The sequence below is a fragment of the Podarcis bocagei genome, assembly GCF_964188305.1.
Source record: "Podarcis bocagei genome assembly, chromosome: 2".
In the NCBI taxonomy this organism is placed as follows: domain Eukaryota; kingdom Metazoa; phylum Chordata; class Lepidosauria; order Squamata; family Lacertidae; genus Podarcis; species Podarcis bocagei.
In genome coordinates this window covers 60,035,192-60,057,258 of record NC_138126.1, presented here as the reverse complement: position 1 = coordinate 60,057,258, position 22,067 = coordinate 60,035,192, and the positions used below count along the sequence as shown (strand labels likewise).

At 47.3% G+C, this 22,067-nt stretch overlaps 1 protein-coding gene across 1 annotated transcript; it reads left to right on the top strand.

Moving 5' to 3' along the window:
* The first annotated feature begins 381 nt into the window (after positions 1-381).
* On the top strand, positions 382-21,961 carry IFRD2 (interferon related developmental regulator 2). Its single transcript, XM_081185876.1, has 12 exons — positions 382-838; positions 12,450-12,566; positions 13,534-13,618; positions 14,468-14,592; positions 15,628-15,785; positions 15,942-15,992; positions 17,171-17,352; positions 17,649-17,754; positions 18,886-19,023; positions 19,646-19,774; positions 19,902-19,997; positions 20,521-21,961. The coding sequence occupies exons 1-12, from the start codon at positions 397-399 to the stop codon at positions 20,599-20,601; spliced, it is 1,710 nt and encodes a 569-aa protein (XP_081042002.1). The 5' UTR covers positions 382-396; the 3' UTR covers positions 20,602-21,961.
* The last annotated feature ends 106 nt before the right edge of the window (positions 21,962-22,067 follow it).

The following is a 22,067-nucleotide window of genomic DNA, read 5'->3' as shown; positions in this document are numbered from 1 at the left end:
TCCGATTTCTGCAGCCAGCCTGCTCTGTAATGCCACTGCATCCTCCTGCGGGCAGGACAAATGCTCCTCCTTAGCAATGCCGGTCCTTTTAGTTAATGAAACTAAAGGTACGGTGACAAAATGGGACTTGAGAGAAATCCACGCCTCGGTCGCCAAGTGCATCTCTCTCGCTCCCTCCCTCCCGTCGCCGGGTTGGGAAGAAACTCGTCCTGAACTTCTGCATAATAAAGTTGTGGGATTTAATCCGCCTCCGCCCTCGCGCCATTTCCCCACTAGAGAGCGCGAGCGCCAACACATTCCAGCGCCTAACTGGGCACGAGCCGCGCGGGCGACGCCAAAGCCACAGGTCCAGCCCCGGCGCCGAAACGTAGACCGCAGGCTTCTGGGAGTCGTAGTATGTTTGGGCCCCGCCAAGCGTTGCTAGTGCGCGCCTTGATCCGTGGGACTACGCTTCCCAGCAAGCTCCTGCAGGGGGTGGGGTCAAGCCGCGCGGAGCATCATGGGGCTCGTAGTCCAGCAGTTGCGCTGTCACAAAGCTCGCTGGCTGAGCAAGGCGGGCTTGCCAGGACTCCAGCTCCCAGAGGACACGGCGGCGGCGGCACCGGCACCCGCTTGGAGGGAGGAGGAGGAGCGGGAAGAGGGCGAGTGATCTATCCAGAGAAGGAAGATGGTGGAGCAAGCGGCGTGGTTCCCTCGTCAGGCAGCAACCGGCCCCGTCAACCCGCAGCAGCGCAGAGATTCTTCCTGGCCCCGAGTCGCCTCCTGATAACCGCCTGCCCGCCCAGCCCGGCCATGCCCCGCTCACGCCGGGGCGACGGAGCCCGCCGGGGCGGCCGAGGTGAGCGCGGAGAGTCGGGGGCTGCTTTTCGCCCTCCCTCCGGCCGGGGTTTGGCTGGGAGGTGGGGTGGCGGACGCGGGAGTCACTCTGCTTAGGAGGAATAGAAATCCGGATCAGGCGCTTGGTCCGCGCGCTCTTCTGCTTCGCCCGGGGAACCCGGACAGCTGTTGCGCCGCGTGTCCGGACGAGGTTGGCGCGCGTTCGCCTGCGGGGCAGATCTCCACCTCCTCCGCCCAGACCAGTCTCTCCGCTGCCTATCTCTCTCTTCCGCAGGGCGGAGGGGCCCGGGGGTTGATGTGGGAACGGGGTACGAGGAGGGCTCAGTAGGCAGCTGCCCAGGCAGCCTTTACGCCTCGACTAGAGAAGCGGGAGCCGCCCGAGCGGAGCTTCTCCAATGAAGGCATTTTCAAAGGGGGCGGGGGCTCTCGGCCCCACTGAGGAGTCCGGGTGGTCTCCGGGCTCATTGGGACCACGGCTGTCCCCAACCCCTCACCACGTGGCCTTTGAGAGAAGCCGCCCGGCTTTTCTGTTTCCTCGTTCTCCAGTTGCACATCCCGTCCCAAGGCGCCTTTCCCTTTCCTGCTGCCGCGCTTCACTTTAGAGCGGAGTGCCAAAAGGGCTTTAGTCCGACGCGTAAAACCATGGCGGTGTTTCCGAAAGTGACACGTGTATCTCTGTCTCATGTGCATGCATTCCCCTGCGTGCGAGGCGAAGCACATGCGTTCAGGCTTCCTGTTTTGCCCTGCTTTGGAAGTGCTTCTGAAACTCCTGAAGTGGCTTTGGCCTTTGCTGCTAGGCTTCACAGAGGCGTCTGGTTGTCCACTCTGGGTAGCATGAGATTGTCCTTTATGGGACTTTGGTATGATCTACAGGGCTGCCTATAACAGTTGAGCAATGGAAAACAATAAGCCACAAATTAAGCCTTCCAGATAAGAGGATGGTGGAAAGAAACACAGCTTGACAGAAGTAATTGCATGTTCCTATAGCATACATTTGTTGTGAAATGCTTATTCCATATCTTCTGGTTGCCACTTTCCAACCCCGGAGCAGTTCCTGGGGCAAATAGGGATGCATCTGATTAATCCATATGATAAACTGATTGGCCAGTTAGTAAGAAAGAATGCCCTTGCTTAGGATTTGTTGCTTTTATATAGCATAGCTTGGCTACTTGTAAGCAACAGTTCAGGCATGTTCACCCTTCTCTCCATTTGCATGCTCATCTAGCTTGTCTTACAGTTGGATGCTGAGCTTTTCCTGTTTGTTCAGTGATAGAAGTCAAAGAGTTAGATCACTGCTGTTGCAGTCTTAGTTCTTACTGAGGTCGTAAACCTGTTTTGTGGTCCATACCACTTCAGGTGGGTGAGATCCCATAATTTACCCCCACCCCCACCAGGGGTTGCCAGCGTGATGCCTACCTATCCTGGCAATGGTGCTCTTGAGATCTTCCCCTGGTGCACCTCTCTCTTATAGCCCCATGGATGGGTCATGAGATGGATGAAGCTGCTGCCAGTCAGTGTAGATCAGGCATAGGCAGACTCGGCCCTCCAGATGTTTTGGGACGACAGCTCCCATCATCCCTAGCTAACAGGACCAGTGGACAGGGATGATGGGAATTGTCGTCTCAAAATATCTGGAGGGCCGAGTTTGCCTATGCCTGGTGTAGATAATATTGAGCCAGATGGACAGCTGGCCTGACTCTGTATATAAGGCAGCTTCCTATGTACCTACTTCAAGCTTGTGTCTTTTCAAGGCTCAGATTAATTCTACTCAATCTGATATTTACCCTTGTAAAAGCAAAGTGTGCGTTTGCACTCTTTTTGTCTGGGGGGAGAGCAGGGGGGAGGCTGATCTGAAGGAGATCAGAGAAGTGACTTTGGGGTGGTGCCTATTGCATGTGCTCAAAAATCCAAATGTGCCCAAGGGCTTTAAAAAGTTAGTGACCCCAGACATGTAAGACAGTTCTCTGTACATAGAAAATAAGGGAGAATTGGTGTAGTGGTTAAGAGCGGTAGTCTCGTAATCTGGGGAACCGGGTTCGCGTCTCCGCTCCTCCACATGCAGCTGCTGGGTGACCTTGGGCTAGTCACACTTCTCTGAAGTCTCTCAGTCCCACTCACCTCACAGAGTGTTTGTTGTGGGGGAGGAAGGGAAAGGAGATTGTTAGCCGCTTTGAGACTCCCTAGGGTAGTGATAAAGCGGGATATCAAATCCAAACTCTTCTTCTTCTTCTTCTGCATAGAGGGGCCTTCAGTCTGGTGGCAGCATGAAATAGTGCAGTCCTGGCATAGTTTTCGTATCTCGGAAACATCTAGGCTACAGAGAGTGATGGTTAAACTTTCTAGCTTCCAAGTCCATAAAGAAGCTAACCATATGTTATTTATTTAAAGCAAATAATAGGCTCAAACTCAGGGTCAAACTCTCCCAAAGCAGCTTCCGGCACAAAAAATTCTAATGTGTAGTCGATAATCTGTTACTTAGATGCAATAACATTACCAAATTAGTGTTACTGTTGGTCATTCAAATCACAAACATTTCCAGTAAAAATTATGAAATCAGATAAGCAGCTTAAAATTAATTCCTCTGTTTAAGAGAGATAGAGAGAAGGCAGCTTTAAACAAATAGCTTTTAAGAGCCTCCAGTGATGGAACCTTACATTGCTCAACTAGAAAATAATTTTACAGCCATGGGCCGCCACTGAGTAGTTCCTATTTACTGCTACACATGAAACTGGAACAACCTTGAGAAGTGAAGCTCTGCTTTAAGCAATACAAGCTGTTTGTGTCCAGACATCTTCAAGTTATAAGGTGTAATAGAGCAAATACGGGAGAGTGTGCAATTATAGAAGGTATGCATTACGGTAGCTTTATTATCCTGTGTGTAATTCTTCAAAGTCTGTAGACACCTGGATTGACTGTATCTCACGCTGGTCAACCCCTGTGTAAAATTATAATCCTTGGCTGGAATTACCCGCTGTGTGACTTTTGTACCTTCTGGTATAGCCCAGGCCAGTGTGTGGCTCAGTGGGCCAAGCAGCATTGCTAATCATCTAGGCAAAATTTCTGTTGCGTATAGCACAATAAAGTGAAATTATCTAGCGAAGTCTTTCTGGAGGGTTGGAAACAATTGCATTTGTGGACGGGTGGCTTTGCATTGTGCTTTTTTCTTTTTGTTTTAAAGGCACACTGCTGCTTTAAAAATTGCCTACAATGCGGTGGGGGGTGGAGGAGGGAGAAAGAAACAGCACTTTGTGACCTTTACAGGTGTACTAAACAAATTTGTTTGCCCCTAAGAACACACAGCTGTAAGTGTCCCAGTCCTTTTATGTTTACTTTTTGACATCAGCAGCGGGAGAAGCACCTGCTTCTTACCTGTGTGCTGTGGAACTCTCTGGGAATCAGCATCTGTCTTTCAGCTTGACTGTGGTATCATCTGGAAAGCGTGCAATACTCTCTCGACAGATATAAGCTGATGCTGCTTATGTAACAGTCTGGAAGCATGTGTATCCTGGGTGCTGCCATGCTCAAGTAGGTCTTTTTAGAATGTTATTATGGAGGCAGTGCTGGAAGCATGTGTTGTGGTTCTAGAAACCTTTTGGAAATTGAAGCCTTTTTGTACTGTGACAATCGACAATAGCCTGGCCACAGTTATCCATGCTTGAGTAGCATCTTTGGCTTGGCTACTGTCTTGCCTTGTTTGTGGGGTAAAAGAACTCTCGGAAGGCTGATTTGGTTTAAAATACAGCAGATAGGCTGCTGTCTGGCATGGACTAAGTGAAACAGATCTCAGGCTTCCTTACGTTTTCAGCCATAATTGAAACTGTTCTTTTCTCCCCTTGTTTCTAAGAGGACAAACCTTTTCTGTGGTGGCTGTCTGCATATGGGTTGCCTGTCCTAGGTCTGTACAGTGGTACCTCAGGTTAAGTACTTAATTCGTTCCGGAGGTCCGTACTTAACCTGAAACTGTTCTTAACCTGAAGCACCATTTTAGCTAATGGGGCCTCCTGCTGCTGCCGCGCCACTGGAGCCCGATTTCTGTTCTCATCCTGAAGCAAAGTTCTTAACCTGAAGCACTATTTCTGGGTTATCTGAGTCTTTAACCTGAAGCGTACGTAACCTGAAGTGTATGTAACCAGAGGTACCACTGTATGCCCAACACAACATGTTGTGTTTTAAGCACCAGGTAAAAACATTTTTATGCACCTAGGTATTTTAGTTCAGTGTGTGGATAGTGCTCTTTATTTCATTGGCTGCCCCTCTTTGAATTACAGTATTTTAGTTGAGTGGGCTGTATGGTGAGATGTACTCTATGCTTTCTATTTAAGAGGTCTGTGACAGTATCCTGAAAAGAAGGCCAATTCCCTTACAGAAATGTCCTCATTTAGAAACCACCATTTTGTCTCTTCTTGTATTTTGTCAAGTACGCATTTACACTGGAGCTGCCTCCCAAACTCATCTCAGTAAGTTTCCCTCCCACTCTCCAAATGTTGTTGTGACTTTTCCTCGCAGGCTTCCTTGCCGGTTCTAATCCCTTTTTTAGCCTCCCTCTCTCTGCCTCTAGAGATGCTGGATTCCCATCAGCTCCATCCTGCATTGCCAGTAGCCAGGAATGGTTGGGAGTTGCAGTCCAGCAATACCTGAAGGCCTGCAGTCCCTCAACCCTGCTCTATTTAACACCCATGTATTGCTTTACAGAAGACATTTGCTATAGGCAAGGGCAAGGCACCGTGGGTGCTAAGCATTTTTACATCCTGTTGATTTCAGTGGGAGAGTTAAGCATATGCTGGATTCTGTTCTGTGAGTCTTAACCTGTTTTATTTGCATAGTCTATCTTTCTCTCCTGAGCTTGTAAGTCTTTGCCACTTAAGAATCCTGGCCTTTTGCTTTCCAATGGGCTGCTCTTGACAGGAGTACACCAGAGGCCTAGTCAAGGCAAATACCACATGCCCAAGAGTGCGGTGAAGGAAAAGAGTGCTAGAGATATGATCTACATTAGAACCTAACTACATGCCATGTTATGCATGTGATTAGTAATCACGGGGTTTGTGTTTAAAAATTAAATAGTAGGGAGAGGTAGGTACCAGGATCAGCACAAAGCAAAGGGAAATGCAAGCTCTTCTTCCCCAGCCAACAGTCTCTGTGAAATTCCCAACCCCAGTGCAGTAGTTAGCATTGGGAAAGTCGAGGCAGCAGTGCTGGTACACTAGAAAAACCCGCAAACCAGTAAGAAGACAATTCCTTTATTAGGACTCACAAAATAGTGAGGTGGCTTTTAAGTGATGCAGAACTCCTCGTCAGGCTGGGTGTTAAGCAAAGCAGATGGGGAAGGGAGGGAGGGAAAGCTGGCTTGATGTCTGAAGCCACAGCTGCCTTTAATCACACTTCTGAAGGCGGAAGTCCTGTGCTGTAGTAGATTTGAGGCTTAATTGGATTAGGCTGCACTGTGTGGCATGAAGGTGTTGGTGAGGACTGCCCTGACATGCCTTCAGGAGCCACCCCAACCCCGAAATGGTGCAAAGCCACTCTCTCCTTGCAGCTGGGCAGAACTCAATGTACTGTTCTTTTGGCATCTGTGGAGCAAAGCGTTTGTAGCCTCTCTGAATAAACACAACCTCAGCCGGATGAGTATGTTAAAGTTCACACATGCATCTCTCCCCCTCTTGCTAGTTTTGCTGGTAAATTATTGTTTTTGCGAGGAACACCGTGTGAGACGAAAACCTTTGCCCTGTTGTCTGTTTTGGGGCTGGAGTGCCTGCATTCCTTATTGGCAGCTATTGCTTATTGCATTCCTTATTGGCAACTCCTTATTGGAGTTGGCGGTGCAGAATGCTTGCTCCGGCCTCCCTTCCTGGGTGCCACCATGCTGCTCTGTTCATTGTGGGGCCCAGCTGTGTACTCAGCAATCTGCTTTCATCTGGCTGGTGCCACCAGTGCAGCCCTCTCCTTGTATGGGGCTTTGAGCCAGAAGCCTCTTAACCCTTGAGTGGCTGCTCCTTTGATGTCACGCCTGCTCAGCAAGCAACGCCTGCTGCTTTGGGTGATGATTCAGTAGTGTTTAGCATCCCAGCTATTTTGCAGTATAGCCGGCTCCTAGGGAGCAGGAGTCAAATTCCCTTTCCTCCTCTCTCTCTGCTCTGTTCTGCCATAGCCCTAAAGCAGGGGTCAGCAAACTTTTTCAGCAGGGGGCCAGTCCATTGTCCCTCAGACCTTGTGGGGGGGGCGGACTATATGTTGCCATGATTATGACCCGCATTTTCGGCAAAAACCCTTATTGGGACCAACCCCAACATTGCCCAAATGTGACTTTTTTGAGGGGGGTTCCCTCATACATCCACGCTGCTTCCTTTGTGTTTTATGACAGTTAGAATTTCTCTCATAAGGTGGGGTGGGGGGCTGAGGTAATTGCAACATTCCTGTCAGCCCTGGAGAGTGTTTGCGCATGTGTGGGTGAAGGGAAAAACCGTTGGCTACGCTTAGTCAGGCCGGTGCCACTCAAACAAAAATGTTCTTTTCCCCACATGAAGGAAGATGAGGCGGTGGCCTTTCCATGGCTCGCACTGTGTAGCTAATAAGTGGCCTCCCCAGCAGAGCGCAGAACTGCTTTGGAGTGCAGCCGCCCAGGCGCTCCCCGCTTCCTTTGGTGGGGAGCACCGCCGCCACAGACACCGGCGGGCATTGCTCCCGAGGCGCCTCTGAGCCCCTGCTGCCGCAAACTGCCCTTCCTGAGGTCAGTCGCCAGCAGCTCCATGGTGGAAATCCGAACTGTGGTTCCTTTTCCCTCTTCCCCACCCCATAAGAAAATATTGCTGCGCGCGACGGACAGAGAAGGGGCTTGTCTCAAGCAGCCACCCACCTCACGTTTGACCCCCAAGCCTGGCTGCATCACAGAAACCATTGTGCGTGCGTGCTGTGCTGGCTGCCTGGATTCCTGGACCGTCTGCGGGCCAGATCTAGAAGGCAGTTGGGCCTGATCTGGCCCACAGACCTTAGTTTGCCGACCCATGCCCTAAAGCCTCAGTCCTTGTCCTTTTCTAGCCTTGTATTTTTCAGTCTTTGGCATTTCCACGACTCTGCTGTTTTTAATAGGAGATAGCAAACAGATTTGGTCTCTTGTGCAACCCAAAAGCCAGGATGTCCTAACACATTTCATCAGGCACCGCAGTCCTTTTCTACAAACGTGACGTCTGAAACAACGCTGTCGAATTGTTCTGAGCTGTTTGACTGAGCCATTGTCTGCCAGCTGTAACAATAGCCTCACTTTTCTGTACAGTTCTGCTTTGGGTTTGCTTTCTGTGCTTTAAAAATTAATAAATTAAAAGCTTGTAGCTCATTTGACACTATCATGGCAGCATCTTCGTTGTTCCATGCTAATCCCCACCAACACATTTGGGCTGCATCCAGCCTAATGGATCACAGTTTCTGCGAGCATAGCAGGGGAAGGACGGGTGGCCCAGCGTAGCAGCTTGGCTGCCTTCCAAGGCTGCTTCCTCCTTGACTTCTGCTTGGGGCTAGCTGAGGTGACAGAGTTCTCTCAGGCGGCTCAGCTGCTCCAGGGTGCCCTGCCTAGGATCCTTTGCACCTGTCCGTCAGGGTAAGGCAACTGCTGCGATCTGTCGGCAGACGCGGCCCTTGAAGTCATTCTGCTGCAGCAGGAATGAAATTAACGCGGTTGTTGGTCCAGTCTGGTGTGATTTTGATTAGCTGCTGATACAGTTCAACAGTTGGGAGTGTGAACTTGGACCTGTGAAGCATCTGCTGGAATCCAAGTTTATTCAAGGCCACACTCAGTGGCACTGAGTCGTCATTCCCTTTGCCATGAGTCTGTCAGGAGTGTTGAATGACGGTGATGAAGATGGGGGGTGGACAGGAAGTTTAGAAGCATAATAAAGTAATTTGCACACAAATCATAAATAGCAAGAGTGATAGTGTAGACCACCTTTCCCCAATCTGGTGCCCTCTTGAGGTTTTGGACTACAACTCCCATCATCCCTAGCTAAGACAGCCTGTGGTCAGAATAATGGGAGTTGTAGTTGGCAACAGCTAGAGAGTACCAGGTTGGAAAATGCTGGTGTAGACATTGAATTTTCACCATGTTTCCCCTCCCCCTTGGGACTGAGGTGGTTTGATGGTGGATTTTGACATATATAACTGTCACCTCAAGCTTCCTACATAGCTATAATTTCTGGTCAGGTCCAGCTTTTCTCTGTCCTGTACAGTGGTACCTTGGGTTAAGTACTTAATTCGTTCTGGAGGTCCGTTCTTAACCTGAAACTGTTCTTAACCTGAAGCACCACTTTAGCTAATGGGCCTCCTGCTGCTGCCGCGCCGCCGGAGCATGATTTCTGTTCTCATCCTGAAGCAAAGTTCTTAACCTGAAGCACTATTTCTGGGTTAGCAGAGTGTGTAACCTGAAGCGTATGTAACCCGAGGTACCACTGTATTTCTGTCTGCAAATCTGGAGTCCCCAGTTGGTTACCCAATGCCTTCCCCAATTTAAGACTAGACAGAATCATAGAATCCTAGAGCTGGAAGGAACCACAAGGGTCATCTAGTCCAGCCCCCTGCAATGCAGGAATCATTTGCCTAACATGGGGTTCAAACTCATGATCCTGAGATTAAGAGTCTCATGCTCTACCCACTGAGCTATCCCAGCTAATAGCTGCCTGAGACTATTCTGTGCCATTTCTTTACCTGCCTACTATTGGGGGGGGGGGTGGGTTTGGGAAGTTCCTCCTCCAGTTATTGAAGAATTGAGATCCCTGGTCAGACTTGCAGAAGAGATGAGGATTAATTTTATTTGCAGATTACAAGGTCATGCCAAACCCTGGGTGAAATGAGCCCCTGTATTAACCCCTCTATGCTTCTAAGTCATTTGGATCAATCTGAATTTAATCATGCATTTTATGAAGTTGTGCTCTGTGCGTATTGATTGTGGCAGTGCTAGGTTGTTTTGGTTTTGCAATTTTATCATAGCCTATGGGTGAAACAAATAAACTAATAGACTGAAGCTGTGCTATTACGTTTTTGCCTTCACCACAATACTCCATTTTCTTAACCACTTGCTTCACAACTTGGCTACTTCTGTTTATTTCTCTCTGAAAACAATCAACTATGAATTTACCCAAGCGTCTTTTCCTGGTAGCTTTAAATAGTTCCTGAATGGATCTGACTCAACTTATTTCTTTGGGTGCTGAAAAATCATTTGACAAAATATATTGACAGTTTTTATTTGTCACTTTGCAAAAATTTGGATTTCCTCAGGAATTTATGAAGTGAATTAGAATTTTATACCTCCCTCCTAAATTCTATGAACAAATGGTTCCTTCAGATCCAGATTTTAACCATATGGGGATTAATGGCTGAATAACAAAAGTGGACTTTGAGTCCTTATGGTGGCTAAGAAACTTACACTTTTTTGCTATCCACCATCTATTACACAATGGCTTAGAGACCTTACTTCCTTGGTTACATATTTGATATAGGCGCCAATCTCATGCAGATACCTATCTGGACATATTGAACACTTATATTAACTAGCATGTCTATTTTAAAATCTATGTACTGATGGCATTGTATTTGCAATGGGAACATATGGCCATTTGTTAATAGTATATTTTTATTTTCTCTTTTTTCAGTAGTTTGCTTATTTTTTCCTTTCTCTTTTCTCTTCCTTGTTAAAGCTGCAAGCAAATAAAATATTTTTTTTTTTAAGCTCTGGTCCCTTAAAGTCAGAAAGGGTTAAAAGGGGGGCCCCTTCATCCCCTTCCATATGGTTCTGATTATCTCCTGGTCCAGGCCTTGAACATTTATCAGTAGGGTGTGTCGAAGCTGACAGTGCTGACTTTAACCAAAGGCAGTAGCTGGCTAATAGCTATCCAGGGATGTCAAGGGATTGGGCAACTAATCTTGCTTTAGGTGAGTGGGAAAACAGGGTTGTCCACCCTTCCTTTCCTGACAGGTGACTGCACTTTATCTGCAGCAGAACTGCCCTGGCTTGCTTTACCATTAAGGCTTATGCAGTACAGTCTTGGACAGTATCATTGTTCAGTGGAGCTTGTGAGGTTGAGGTTTCATAGAAGCATCTTGGACTTGTTCTTTACAATAGAAAGAAGCATAGCTGGTTAAAATGAAGGTGCCATTTTGCTTGTTGTTTAGAAAGGAAATGCAGACACAGCTAACAAGTCGGGGTGCATACAGATAATCACTTATTAGGCAACAGCATATCACAGTCTTCATGGAACTACTTGACAGGGCATATGAGCCCATATAAACAAACCATTCTGCAGTTGCTTGTTTGTCTGTACAGTCATACCTCGGAAGTCGAAAAGAATCCATTCCAGAAGTCTCTTCGACTTCCAAAATGTTCAGAAACACAGGCATGCCGGAAACAATAGCGGAAGCTGTGCCAAATGTTTGGCTTAAAAAAAAAAGTTCGGAAACCAGAACACTCACTTCCGGTTTTCGATCGTTCGGGAGCTGGAACATTCGACTCCCAAGGCGTTCGGGAGCCAAGGTTCGACTGTGTTATCCTAGCACATGGTTAGAATGTTGTTTCTGCAGAAGTGCAAAGTAAAAGAAATGGTTATCTATATGGGTTCCATGGCATTGTCTTGCCAAATGGTGAAGATTAGACAAGGGCCATAACTTAGTGGTAATTATATGTCTCAGGTTCAATCCTTGGCATCTCCTAATAATAATAATAATAATAATCTGGGCTGCTCACAACAGAATATTAAAAACACGATAAAATATCAGACATTAAAAACTTCCCTAAACAGGGCTGCCTTCAGGTGTCTTTTAAAAGTCAGATAGTTGTTTATTGACATCTGATGGGATGGCGTTCTACAGGGCAGGCGCCACTACCGAGAAGGCCCTCTGCCTGGTTCTCTGTAACCTCACTTCTCGCAGTGAGGGAACCGCCAGAAAGCCCTCAGAGCTGGACCTCAGTTTCCAGCTGGGAAAGATTTCTGTCTGAAACCCTGGAGAGCAGCAGCTGCCAATCAGTGCAGACAACACTGAGCTAGATAGGACAATGGTCTGACATGGTATATTGCCGCTTTCTGTGCTCATGCTTTCCAAGATTTCTGATTAGGTGTAGAAGTGTGAGAAATACTGTATTTTTTGCTCTATAAGACTCATTTTTTCCCTCCTAAAAAGTAAGGGGAAATGTCTGTGCGTCTTAAGGAGCGAATGCAGGCTGCGCAGCTATCCCAGAAGCCAGAACAGCAAAAGGGATTGCTGCTTTCACTGCGCAGCGATCCCTCTTGCTGTTCTGGCTTCTGAGATTCACAATATTTTTTTTCTTGTTTTCCTCCTCCAAAAACTAGGTGCCTCTTGTGGTCTGGTGCGTCTTATGGAGCGAAAAATACGGTATCTCATCTGCTTTGAGTGGGCACTTAGCTTGTTAAGTGGCGGATTTCATACCATGGTAAATTCCTTCTTTGCAAATAGTCATCTGTAACCCCCCTCGGTCACAGGTAGGGAAAAGGAAGGCCGTGTCTCATGTTCCACATTCTTCAGATAGGGAGCATTCTAGGGAAACACAGTGTGCATCCTGTAAGTCATACAGGTGAACGTCTCACTTGTTCTGACCTTTTCTCCTCTCTTCCTCCTAGGAGCTCACCGGATTGCAAAGATGGAGTCTCAGGCCAGTGATGACGATGCAGCCAGTGAAGTGCTGAGTCACTACAGCAGCGCCAGTGAGACAACCAGTGTGACTGAAGAAGTGACAGGTGAGGGTGGGCAGAAGTTAGAGACAGAAACCCTGGCCTTCTGTGTGTTGAGCAAAACTTTAGATTTTGTAAACACTACTTTCAAACCTCAGGAAGCTCCACACAACATAGTGGTTTTTCTTCCTGGAATGTTTTTTTCACCCTTCAGAATTTAGAGGGGTGTGTGTGATAATTTTTGGGGTATGGGGTGGGGAGTCATTGAGAAGGAAGACTTGCTGCTCTACAAAAAAGATTGGGTACAGGAGAATACGTGAGCTTTTTAGCAAAACTTCCACCACATGTTCAGGTTTGTTAGAATCTCCTCCAGGTCATAGGACAGGGAAAGATGACAAAATTTGGTTATTTTGGGTTGCAAATTACATTAGCAGATAACATCTTGCATTCACAAGCTTGCAAAAAAAAGGGGGGGAGAAAAAACCACCTCACACAACAAACTGGTATGTGGAGTGTCTTAGAATCAAAATAAAGAGTTTTAGGATGCTGTAATGGATGTGATATACCCCACCATGTGACCACATAAAAGGCACACTTCCAGAGACATCGCTTTGTATGAATTTTTTTCCACCGAGTTGGTACTCAGAGTGGCTTTCAACAAAGCAATTAAAAGCATGGATGGTTTTAAAAAATGGTTGTGGGTGTGTTGTTGTTGTTGTTGTTGTTGTTTGTTGTTACTAAAACTTCATTAATTACAGTATAATTCCATTTGAGCTGATACAGTTAAATCAGCTGCCAGGACAATTCATAACTCAAGACTGGTCAAAAGCCTGTTGAGCAAGCGTCTCAAACAAAAAACCTGTTGAAATGCTACGATAAAGAATCCACTGGCAGTTCTGCCAGCACTGTTCAGACTTTCAACCCTTGTTCCCCTTTCTTTAGGGGTACAAGATCTTCAGGCTGTGGGTTTGGATGGTCCAATCTTACTTTAACGCTTTCCTCCCCTGCTCTCATTTTTTCTGTTTTTCCACAGGAGGTGAAGCAGTGGATGAGCAGGCGCAGCAAGACGAGGTGGAAGATAAACTGAAGGAGTGCATTGACAATGTGATGGACAAGAGGTGTGAGGCTCATCGGCTGTTTTTAAGCTAAATTCAGATGTTGTGCCAAACCGTGGCTCTGGAAGCTTATTCCATGCCCCCTGAGGATGCTCAGTCCTCCCTGGATTGTTGCTGGTTTTTTCCCCAGCCCTTTAAAGTTTTCCCTCCCAAAAGTTACTTTTAATTCTGGAAAGTAGTTCTGATTCCTCCAAGCCTGCTCATATGTACAGAAACATAACACTCATCACTTGGGCTGCCTAAGAGAACTGTGTTCCCTGTTAGCATTTAGACTGCTTCAGTGGCAAGCTGCCAACCGGGATAGGCTGGGTGCAGCTCCATTGAGAAGAACTTGGCAGAAGTGCACACAGCGCTTGGCACTTCTCACTACAACCGTATGAATTACCGCTGCCCTTCTGGCCATGCCGCCTCGATTATTCAGAGTCAACTTCTGAACTGGGGTGGTGGTCTGCACAGTTCGCAGAACATCATTGACTTAGCCTGCATTCTGATCTCTGTCACACCATGGAATTATTAGGAGGTGCACACTGGGATATATCATGTATACTTCTGGTGTATTTCCTGATATGCAGAAGCGGTTGGTTCTGAGCCGCAGAGCTATGTACACACTGCCCTCCCCCAGTCAAAAAAAGGTATGTCTCTTGTGCAGGTCAGAGTGCATACTGTGTACCCGTTAACTTCACACTGAATCAGTAGGAATATTGTAGCAGGTGAAGAATTTGCTGAACTGTTCAGAAAGATGAAGTAAATCTGAGCGAGCTGACTTTATTTGGCACTGAACTTGGATTATTGTGAGGCTCTTGCATGGCTCTTGTTATGACTCCCATCTCTCTCTTTCTGACATCTTTCCAGTGCCAAGACACGGCAGGTTGCTCTAGAGAGCCTGCGGCTGGCCTTCTCCTCCAAGACGCTCTTTGACTTCCTGTTGGAACGCAGGCTCACCGTGACAGACTCCTTAGAGAAGTGCCTGAAGAAAGGTGGGTCTCTGCAACCTTTAGTACAGCACCATTATTTAATACAGACAGAGTTGATCCAGCCTAACCAAAGCACTTCCAAGTCCCATTTGGTTTCAGCAGGAGAAATGAGCACCTGCTTTAATTAAATCTCTTCCACCGAAAACAACTGGGCATGAAAGTGGTTTGGGTGGATTGTGTTGGCAGTTTCATACTTTTCTAAATAAGGTAACTTCTGGTCATTTTTATTGTCCTTTTGTAATTTGATACTTCTGTCAAGCATAAAGATTGTGAAGTTACCATATTTGATGAATAATAATAATAATAATTTATTATTTATACCCCTCTCATCTGGCTGGACTTCCCCAGCCACTCTGAGCGGCTAATGTAAACATTTCCACATAAGTTTTCATATATCGTTAACAACCACCTTATAAGATAGGCTAGTGTGATAATCTCCTTGTTACTAGTACGAGCAGAGGGCGACTGCAACTCGCCCCAGGTTTACTGTGAATTTTGAACCAAGGCTTCCTGGCTCTCTCACAAAATGAGGCATGTTAGTGCTGCCGTTCTTCCATCTGTGAAGGACTGGTAGGTTTCTGTGACATCTCCATGTTATATGGCAAAGGGATAGAGCTTTACTTCTCTGTGTTCATTTTAACAACTTGCATGCTTCTTGCCTGCCCTCTTGATGATGCATCAGAGATGGTGAGTCATTACAACCCTCCCAGATATTGGGCTACAACTCCCATCAGCCTCAGCCAACATGGCCGATGGTCAGGGATGATAGGAGTTGTAGTCAGACAACATCTGGAGGGCCGCAGCATCTTTGTCCCAGTTCTATATCCTGTAGGCAACCTTTTGCCTTTAAAACCACTTTGGAATATTGTGAGACAGTACTGCGCCAGGGCGGAAAAGATGCCGCTTCTGGCGCTCTGTGCCCCCGCAATTCTAAGTTTCATAACTGTCCCGTGTTCCCTGTTTTCTTCCACATGACTAGTGCTGTTTTGAATATTTTGCATGAGAGGGAAAGGCAGCTTATTCTCTTCCTCCTCTCAGGTAAAGGGGAGGAGCAGTCCCTTGCTGCTACTGTCCTTACACTACTGTGCCTTCAGATGGGCTCGGGGCCCGAGGGGGAGGAGGTGTTCCGCAGCCTGAAGCCCCTCCTCACCACCATCCTCACAGACTCCTCGGCCAGCCCAGTTGCTCGGCAAAGTGTGAGTAGCACTTCCTTTTTTCTGCCTCGGAGGAAATCTTGTGGGAGGGAGATGCTACTGGGCACCCTGGGAAATGGTTTCTTAAAATGGCTACTTGGAATGGCTTTGACGTTGCCTTGTCCTGTCCTCCTTTTTCTCTTCCGTCTCCCCCGGTAGTGTGCCACTGCTCTTGGGATGTGCTGCTACATCGCTGCTGCAGACATGGAGGTAACTTACACTAATGCTTTAACTTGACAGGCGGTAGCCAGTGAAGCAAGAACCTAGGTCTCCCTCCCCTCCTGTATGGGGTGGTGTAGTAGTAGCCAGGCAGGGTCAGCAAACTTTTTCAGCAGGGGGCCGGTCCACTGTCCCTCAGATCTTGTGGAGGGCCGGACTATATTTTTGGGGGGCGGATGACCGAATTCCTATGCCCCACAAATAACCCAGAAATGCATTTTAAATAAAAGGACACATTCTACTCATGTAAAAACATGCTGATTCCCTGACCGTCCATGGGCCGGATCCAGCCCCCGGGCCTTAGTTTGTCTACTCATGACTAGAGTGTCAACACCCTGTCTTTGAATACTGATCCTTGGAGTTTGTCAGGTCTAGATTAGTTGTAAGAGTGCCCGACTCCACCTTGCTCTCAAATTGTTTCAGAGAGTATTTGTTACTTTCTGAAAAGTGGTTAGCCTAGTATTGATCCCCTTAAGTGTTTTAGGGAAGCCATTCATTTTGCATTGAGAAACAGCCCCTTGACTACAGATTCCTTGCATAACTCAGTCTATTGAGACTCTTCCATAGTCCCTTCTGATTAAATAGCTCCTGGTTTTTCCACCCACAGTTTTTATCCCATGCTGCTTCTCTGCTATACCGCTTAGCTATTGCTTTTGTAGTTACACAGAGGACTGGCTACCTCACTACAGGTAGAGCCAATTCCTTTTGGATCAGCCCAGAGAGGTGGGACTAAGATGAGCTGCTCTCTGCATTAGGACATGGTCATAGCTGGACTTACCTATTCAAGTTGAAACTGGTGGTTTAAGGCTTCATTCACCAAAATGGACTCATACTTCATGCACAGGAATACTTAACAGATTTACAAGGGGAAAGCACATACTGTAAGTGCTTTGAGGTGTGCGTTTCATTTCTAGAATAAAAGAGAGCAAGAAAAAGCACTTTGGGTGTCATAGAACTTTAGGGCTGCAGTTGACCCAACTTTCCTGCATTGGCAAACCTGGCTCCCTCAGAGTTGATTGCCAGCGAAATGTGAACCCAGATTATGTGCCACCCTGAAGCCCCAGCATAGTTCACCCAGAAACTTAGATACTCTTCTGGTTTATTGTATCCTTTTTAGTTTCTCTTATTGTTTCTGTGAGAACTGACTGATCACTTCCCACCCCTTCCAGGACTTGGTTTCCTGTCTTGCCTGCCTAGAAGGCATCTTTGGCAGTTCCTGCAGCACGGATGCCAGCTTGGTGCCCTCTCATCACAGTCCTCTGCTCCAGACCTTGCATTGCAATGCACTCCAGTCATGGTCTCTGCTCCTCACCATCTGTCCAAGCACCCAGATCAAGAAGATTCTGGACAAGTGAGTGTTGAGATTGAGTGCAGGGTAAGAGGTGGGGAAGTAGCTTGATGATCAGAATGGGGAAGGGGTGGCTTATTCTGTGGTTAGCCATCTTATTCTGCCTCCACTGTTGGAGGTGCAGTAAGCTTCTGACGGCCAGTTGCTGGGAATCAGAAGCAGAGACGGTGCTGTTCCGCTCTGGTCCTCCTTTGCAGCTTCCCATGGGCATCTGGTTGGCCACTGTGAGACTAGATGGGCCACTTGCCTGATTGAGCAGGGCTGTTCTTACATTCTTACCTTGTGCTCTCCTTCTACAGTCACTTACCCAAGTTGCCTCTGATGCTGTCCAGTGATAACGTCAACCTTCGGATTGTGGCAGGTGAAACGATTGCACTGCTCTTTGAACTGGCTCGAGACATGGAGGTAGGATATAGCACTTCATGATGCTTGCATGCACACATGTGAGGTCCCTCTTCTGCTTAGGCAATATTGCACTGAACGCCAGCTTCTAGGGAGCAGAAAGGTCTGCTGCCTTCGTATTGCAGAGCCCTGTTATTGCCCATTGTGAGAAACAGGTTGCCCAACTAGATAGGCCTTTGGTCTGGTCCAGCAAGGCTCATCTTGGGTTCTTGTGGCCCCTGAGACCTTTGCCAATTAGCAGGGGTGTGGTGGGTGGGGACTTAAGAAGATCCCTTCTGGATCAGGTCAATGGCCCATCTACTCCAGCCTCCTGTTCCCACAGTAGCCAACCAGATGCATATGGGAAGCCTGCAAGCTGGTTGGAAGACCCAGTGAAGAAAATAATAGTCTTGACAGCAATTCCAAATCTTAGCAACTTCCAAGTTGCATTCCCTGTGTGCACACGAACACACACACGCTCTCTTAGTATCTTAGGATATGATAATCATTTGAAGCAAACCCTGTGATCTCCTTTAGCTTTGTGTTGATAAAAGACTTCCTTAGAAAATTTAATCTTGAATAAAATTCTGTCCCACTCAAAATTTGTGAGTAAATACGAGGAAAGGGTGGATTGGTCTACTTTGTTGTCTTTGTCCATTTTGCACATATTCATGAGTTGTTTCATATGGTTTCTGCAGCCACCTTTTTATTGCAAAACACTCCTTTTATCCTAAAATACACATTTTCTAAATGTATGTCAGCACATTGTTGCTGTTTTTTTGAACTGAGCGTTGAATTGCAAAATTCATGTGTGAAATCCAAATTGTAAACTAATTTCCAATCTACACATTAGTCCAGGAAGTCAGGTTGGCTTGCAGTGGAATTCACAGGAATCTAGGGATCTGAGGCATAGGATCCTGTTCCTTAAATGAATAAAAGACTGATAAAAGTACATGCCTGGACAGCAGGTGCTGGGAGCCCCATTTCAGGCCACAGAGAGTTTCCCGAAGGAGTTGTGAGATACAGATACAAAAAGTAAAACTAGGGAAAGAGCTGCGGCCTCTCTATCCTTTTGCACCTCTCGCTGCCTTTTGGGTGGCCTGCAAGTTGAAGCTTCTGCTTGACACCGTTCATCTTTTTTTTTTTTGTCCATAGGAGGATTTCTTTTATGAAGACACTGACCTGCTCTGCACAAAACTGAAAGCCCTGGCCACAGACAGCAACAAGTACAGAGCCAAGACCGACCGGCGCAAGCAGCGCTCCATCTTCCGCGATGTGCTGCATTTCATTGAGGTGCCTTGCCCGGCTCATGCTGCCCTTGCCTAGTTTAGAAGAGGGCTCCTCCCTCTGCATTGCTTCAACCCTTAGATTTCCCAGAAGAACAAGGCGCAGGGACTTGAGGGCCTTTATAGAATTGCGCTCCTTTAACTCCAGCTTTGTGATGCACAGGCTGCGACTATTCTGAGGGAAAATGCACTCCGTGCATGTTTAAGAGCCATTCTCGTCTTTTTTTGCCCCCATAATGTTCCATGTGTTCCAATCTTATGACCTGGTGTTCAAAATCTGTCTCAGATGAAAGCTCTGGGCTTACCCTCACGTTCCTGGAAAGGGAGGAAGGGAGCGTGTCAGTAGAGGGTTTTCTCTGTGAGCGCTTAGGGTAGCTCTGCTGTCCTGCTTTCCAGGACATAGTATCCATGAAACTCTCTGTGGTAGGCACTGGGGTAGTGTGGTGCTTGCATGAAATGCCTGTGAGTGGCTTTCTTCTGCTGTGAGGTAGCGTCCATGAAGCTGCCACTTTTAAGCAGTAAGAGAGACAACATGGTGCTGAGCTTTGATTGTGAGATGTGGGGTGAGATGAACTTCCGCTCTCTCTTTCTCTACGGAGTCTCCAGCTGCCTTTTCTTCCCTGCTCCAGAATGGGGAGTGCCATGAGGAGACGATCAAGTTTGGACTGGAGTGTATGTATGTGGACAGCTGGGCAAGGAGGAGAACATACAATGCCTTCAAAGAGGCTCTTGGCTCTGGGGTCAGGCACCACCTTCAGGTAAGGGCAGAAGAGTCCACGTGGGGCTCCTAAGGTTTATTCCTTGCCTTTGTGCTGGTCTACCTGGGCTGCTGCTCTCTCAGCTCCAAGAATTTCCACTAAATGGGTGTTGTCGTCTTGCCCACAGAACAATGAGCTCCTGCGTGAGATATTTGAGCTGGGCCCCCCGCTAGTGCTGGATGCTGCAGCTATTAAAGCCAGCAAGATATCGCGTTTTGAGAAGGTACGTCAGCGGTGCTCCTAGTATTTCTGCTGCCATTGGCTCCCTCGCTTTGCTTTGTTAAGTTTCGGTGTTATTTTCTTCTCTGCAACATCAGCAAACCTGTGTGCATCTTTCCCCACCAATGGCAGCTTGCCATAGACAGCCTATTTCCTAGTAACAACCTTTAGGTTATGTGACCACTCTGGCCCTCTAGAGAAATGTGCAGTGGCATAGCCAGATTATGGCTGAAATGCAAGTCTTCAGATGGTGTGGAGGTGACATGTAGAAACCAGTAAATGTGTGTGTTTTAGGCAGGGGTGAGGGGTGTGTGTGTATGTAATATAATAAAACCAGGTGCTGGGGGCAAAGGAGAGGGGGTTCTTGCCGTGCCTGTGAATGCCCCTGAGGCATAGCCAGCAACTTCTGCAGACACAATGTTGGACTACATGTCTCTTTTGGTCTGATTTGGCAGAGTTTTTCTGATATTCCCTCAGCTAATTTCCCCCTCTGTCTCTCTCTCTTTTCTCTTTCTCCATCCCCACAGCACCTCTACAACTCGGCTGCTTTCAAGGCCCGGACGAAAGCAAGGAGCCGTGTTCGAGATAAGCGAGCCGACGTCCTTTGAGGGAGGCTTGTTTCCTCCTCCTCTTGCTGCTGCTGCTGCTGCCGCCTTCCATACAAGCCAATGCGCTAGACCTGGAACACTGTGAACCTTGTGGGTGGAGGGAGAGCCTGGGGCAAAGGAGCCCTGTTGCCTTCTCTCTTTACGAAAGCTGGGCTTGTGCCATGCCCCCCTCTGCTCCCCCACCATTGTCTGGGGGCTTTTATATATGTACAGAATAATATTTAAATGTCTTGTCTCGAATGTTTGAATCGTGGCGGGATGGCAATGGGCAGGTGCCATTTTTATTTTTTTAACCAAAAAAAAAAAAATCTAAGCGAGGTTGGGTAGTGGGGAGGCTTATTTTTCCTCCCCACTGCTTTTTTAAGCCAGTGATTCTTTTTTTAAAAAAGCCCCATCTTTCCCCCTGTCTCTGATGCTGAACACATCCTGCAGTTGCCGTTGCAGTGTGTGCAGTGAAATCAAGGACTAGATCTTCCCACCCCCTTCCGCGGTGAGAACTTCCAGTGAGGTACCCAGTGCAGGAGGCTGGCTTAGTTGTAAGGCTAAAGGCTGCAGTTGTCCAGGATGGAGGTGGCGAAAGTACCGGCTTGAGGTTTGGTGCCTTGGGTTCTTCCCCTCCGGTGTTGAAGATACTTTGCCTTTGGGTTGAATGAAATGTACACTAGAAATCCGTGTGGTTGTTTATTAAAGGCTGGGCTGACAGCACCATGAAAGGGGCTGTACCTCTTCTCTGCTCATGCAGCTGCTATTTTTTGCAGCCTCTCTCTGACACCCTGCCCATCACTGTCTTTGACTCTGTTCTCTCACGTGATTATAATGCTCAGTTTTACTCCACACTTGCATGGCTGCTGCTTCTCTTTTCTTCTTCTTTGATGGCAGAATGAAAAGCCAGCAAAAACCTCAGGGCGAAGAAAGGGCCCGTCCTCTGGCCGCCCTGGCAAAGCTCCTCCTCATAGTGGGGCATGTTCCCCTGTTGTAGGAGAAGGGTCCTGTGGCTTATTTGGCTGGTGTAAAGTTGGTGTGTGGCGCTTTGCCCTGCTCAATGGGCCCTCCTGCCTTCAGAAAGCTGAATTCTGTGAGCATATATTGCATAATTTATTTTAAGTCTGCTATGTGGTGGTGAGCTATACAGGGGCCCCGTTACTTTGACAGCTGCAATTCTTGCTATCCCTCATCATTTTTTTCAAGGCATGGTCTACGTGCTTCCTCTTTTGTGCAGCTGTAAAGACTGATATCCAGATTAATATATAATAGGAGTGATCTGGACCAGCTAGTTGTATTATGCTTCCATTGATTTCAGCGCGGCTTAGGTGAAACTAACTTAGTTTGGATCAGATCCTGTATAAATATATACTATCCTTGTGCTCTCTCATTCATTCACATACAACTACATATTCTTAGGAGGTTGAATTCTATGCCTAAAGTTAGTCTGTGTTTCTGCAGTGCTCACTTGCACAGAATCCTAG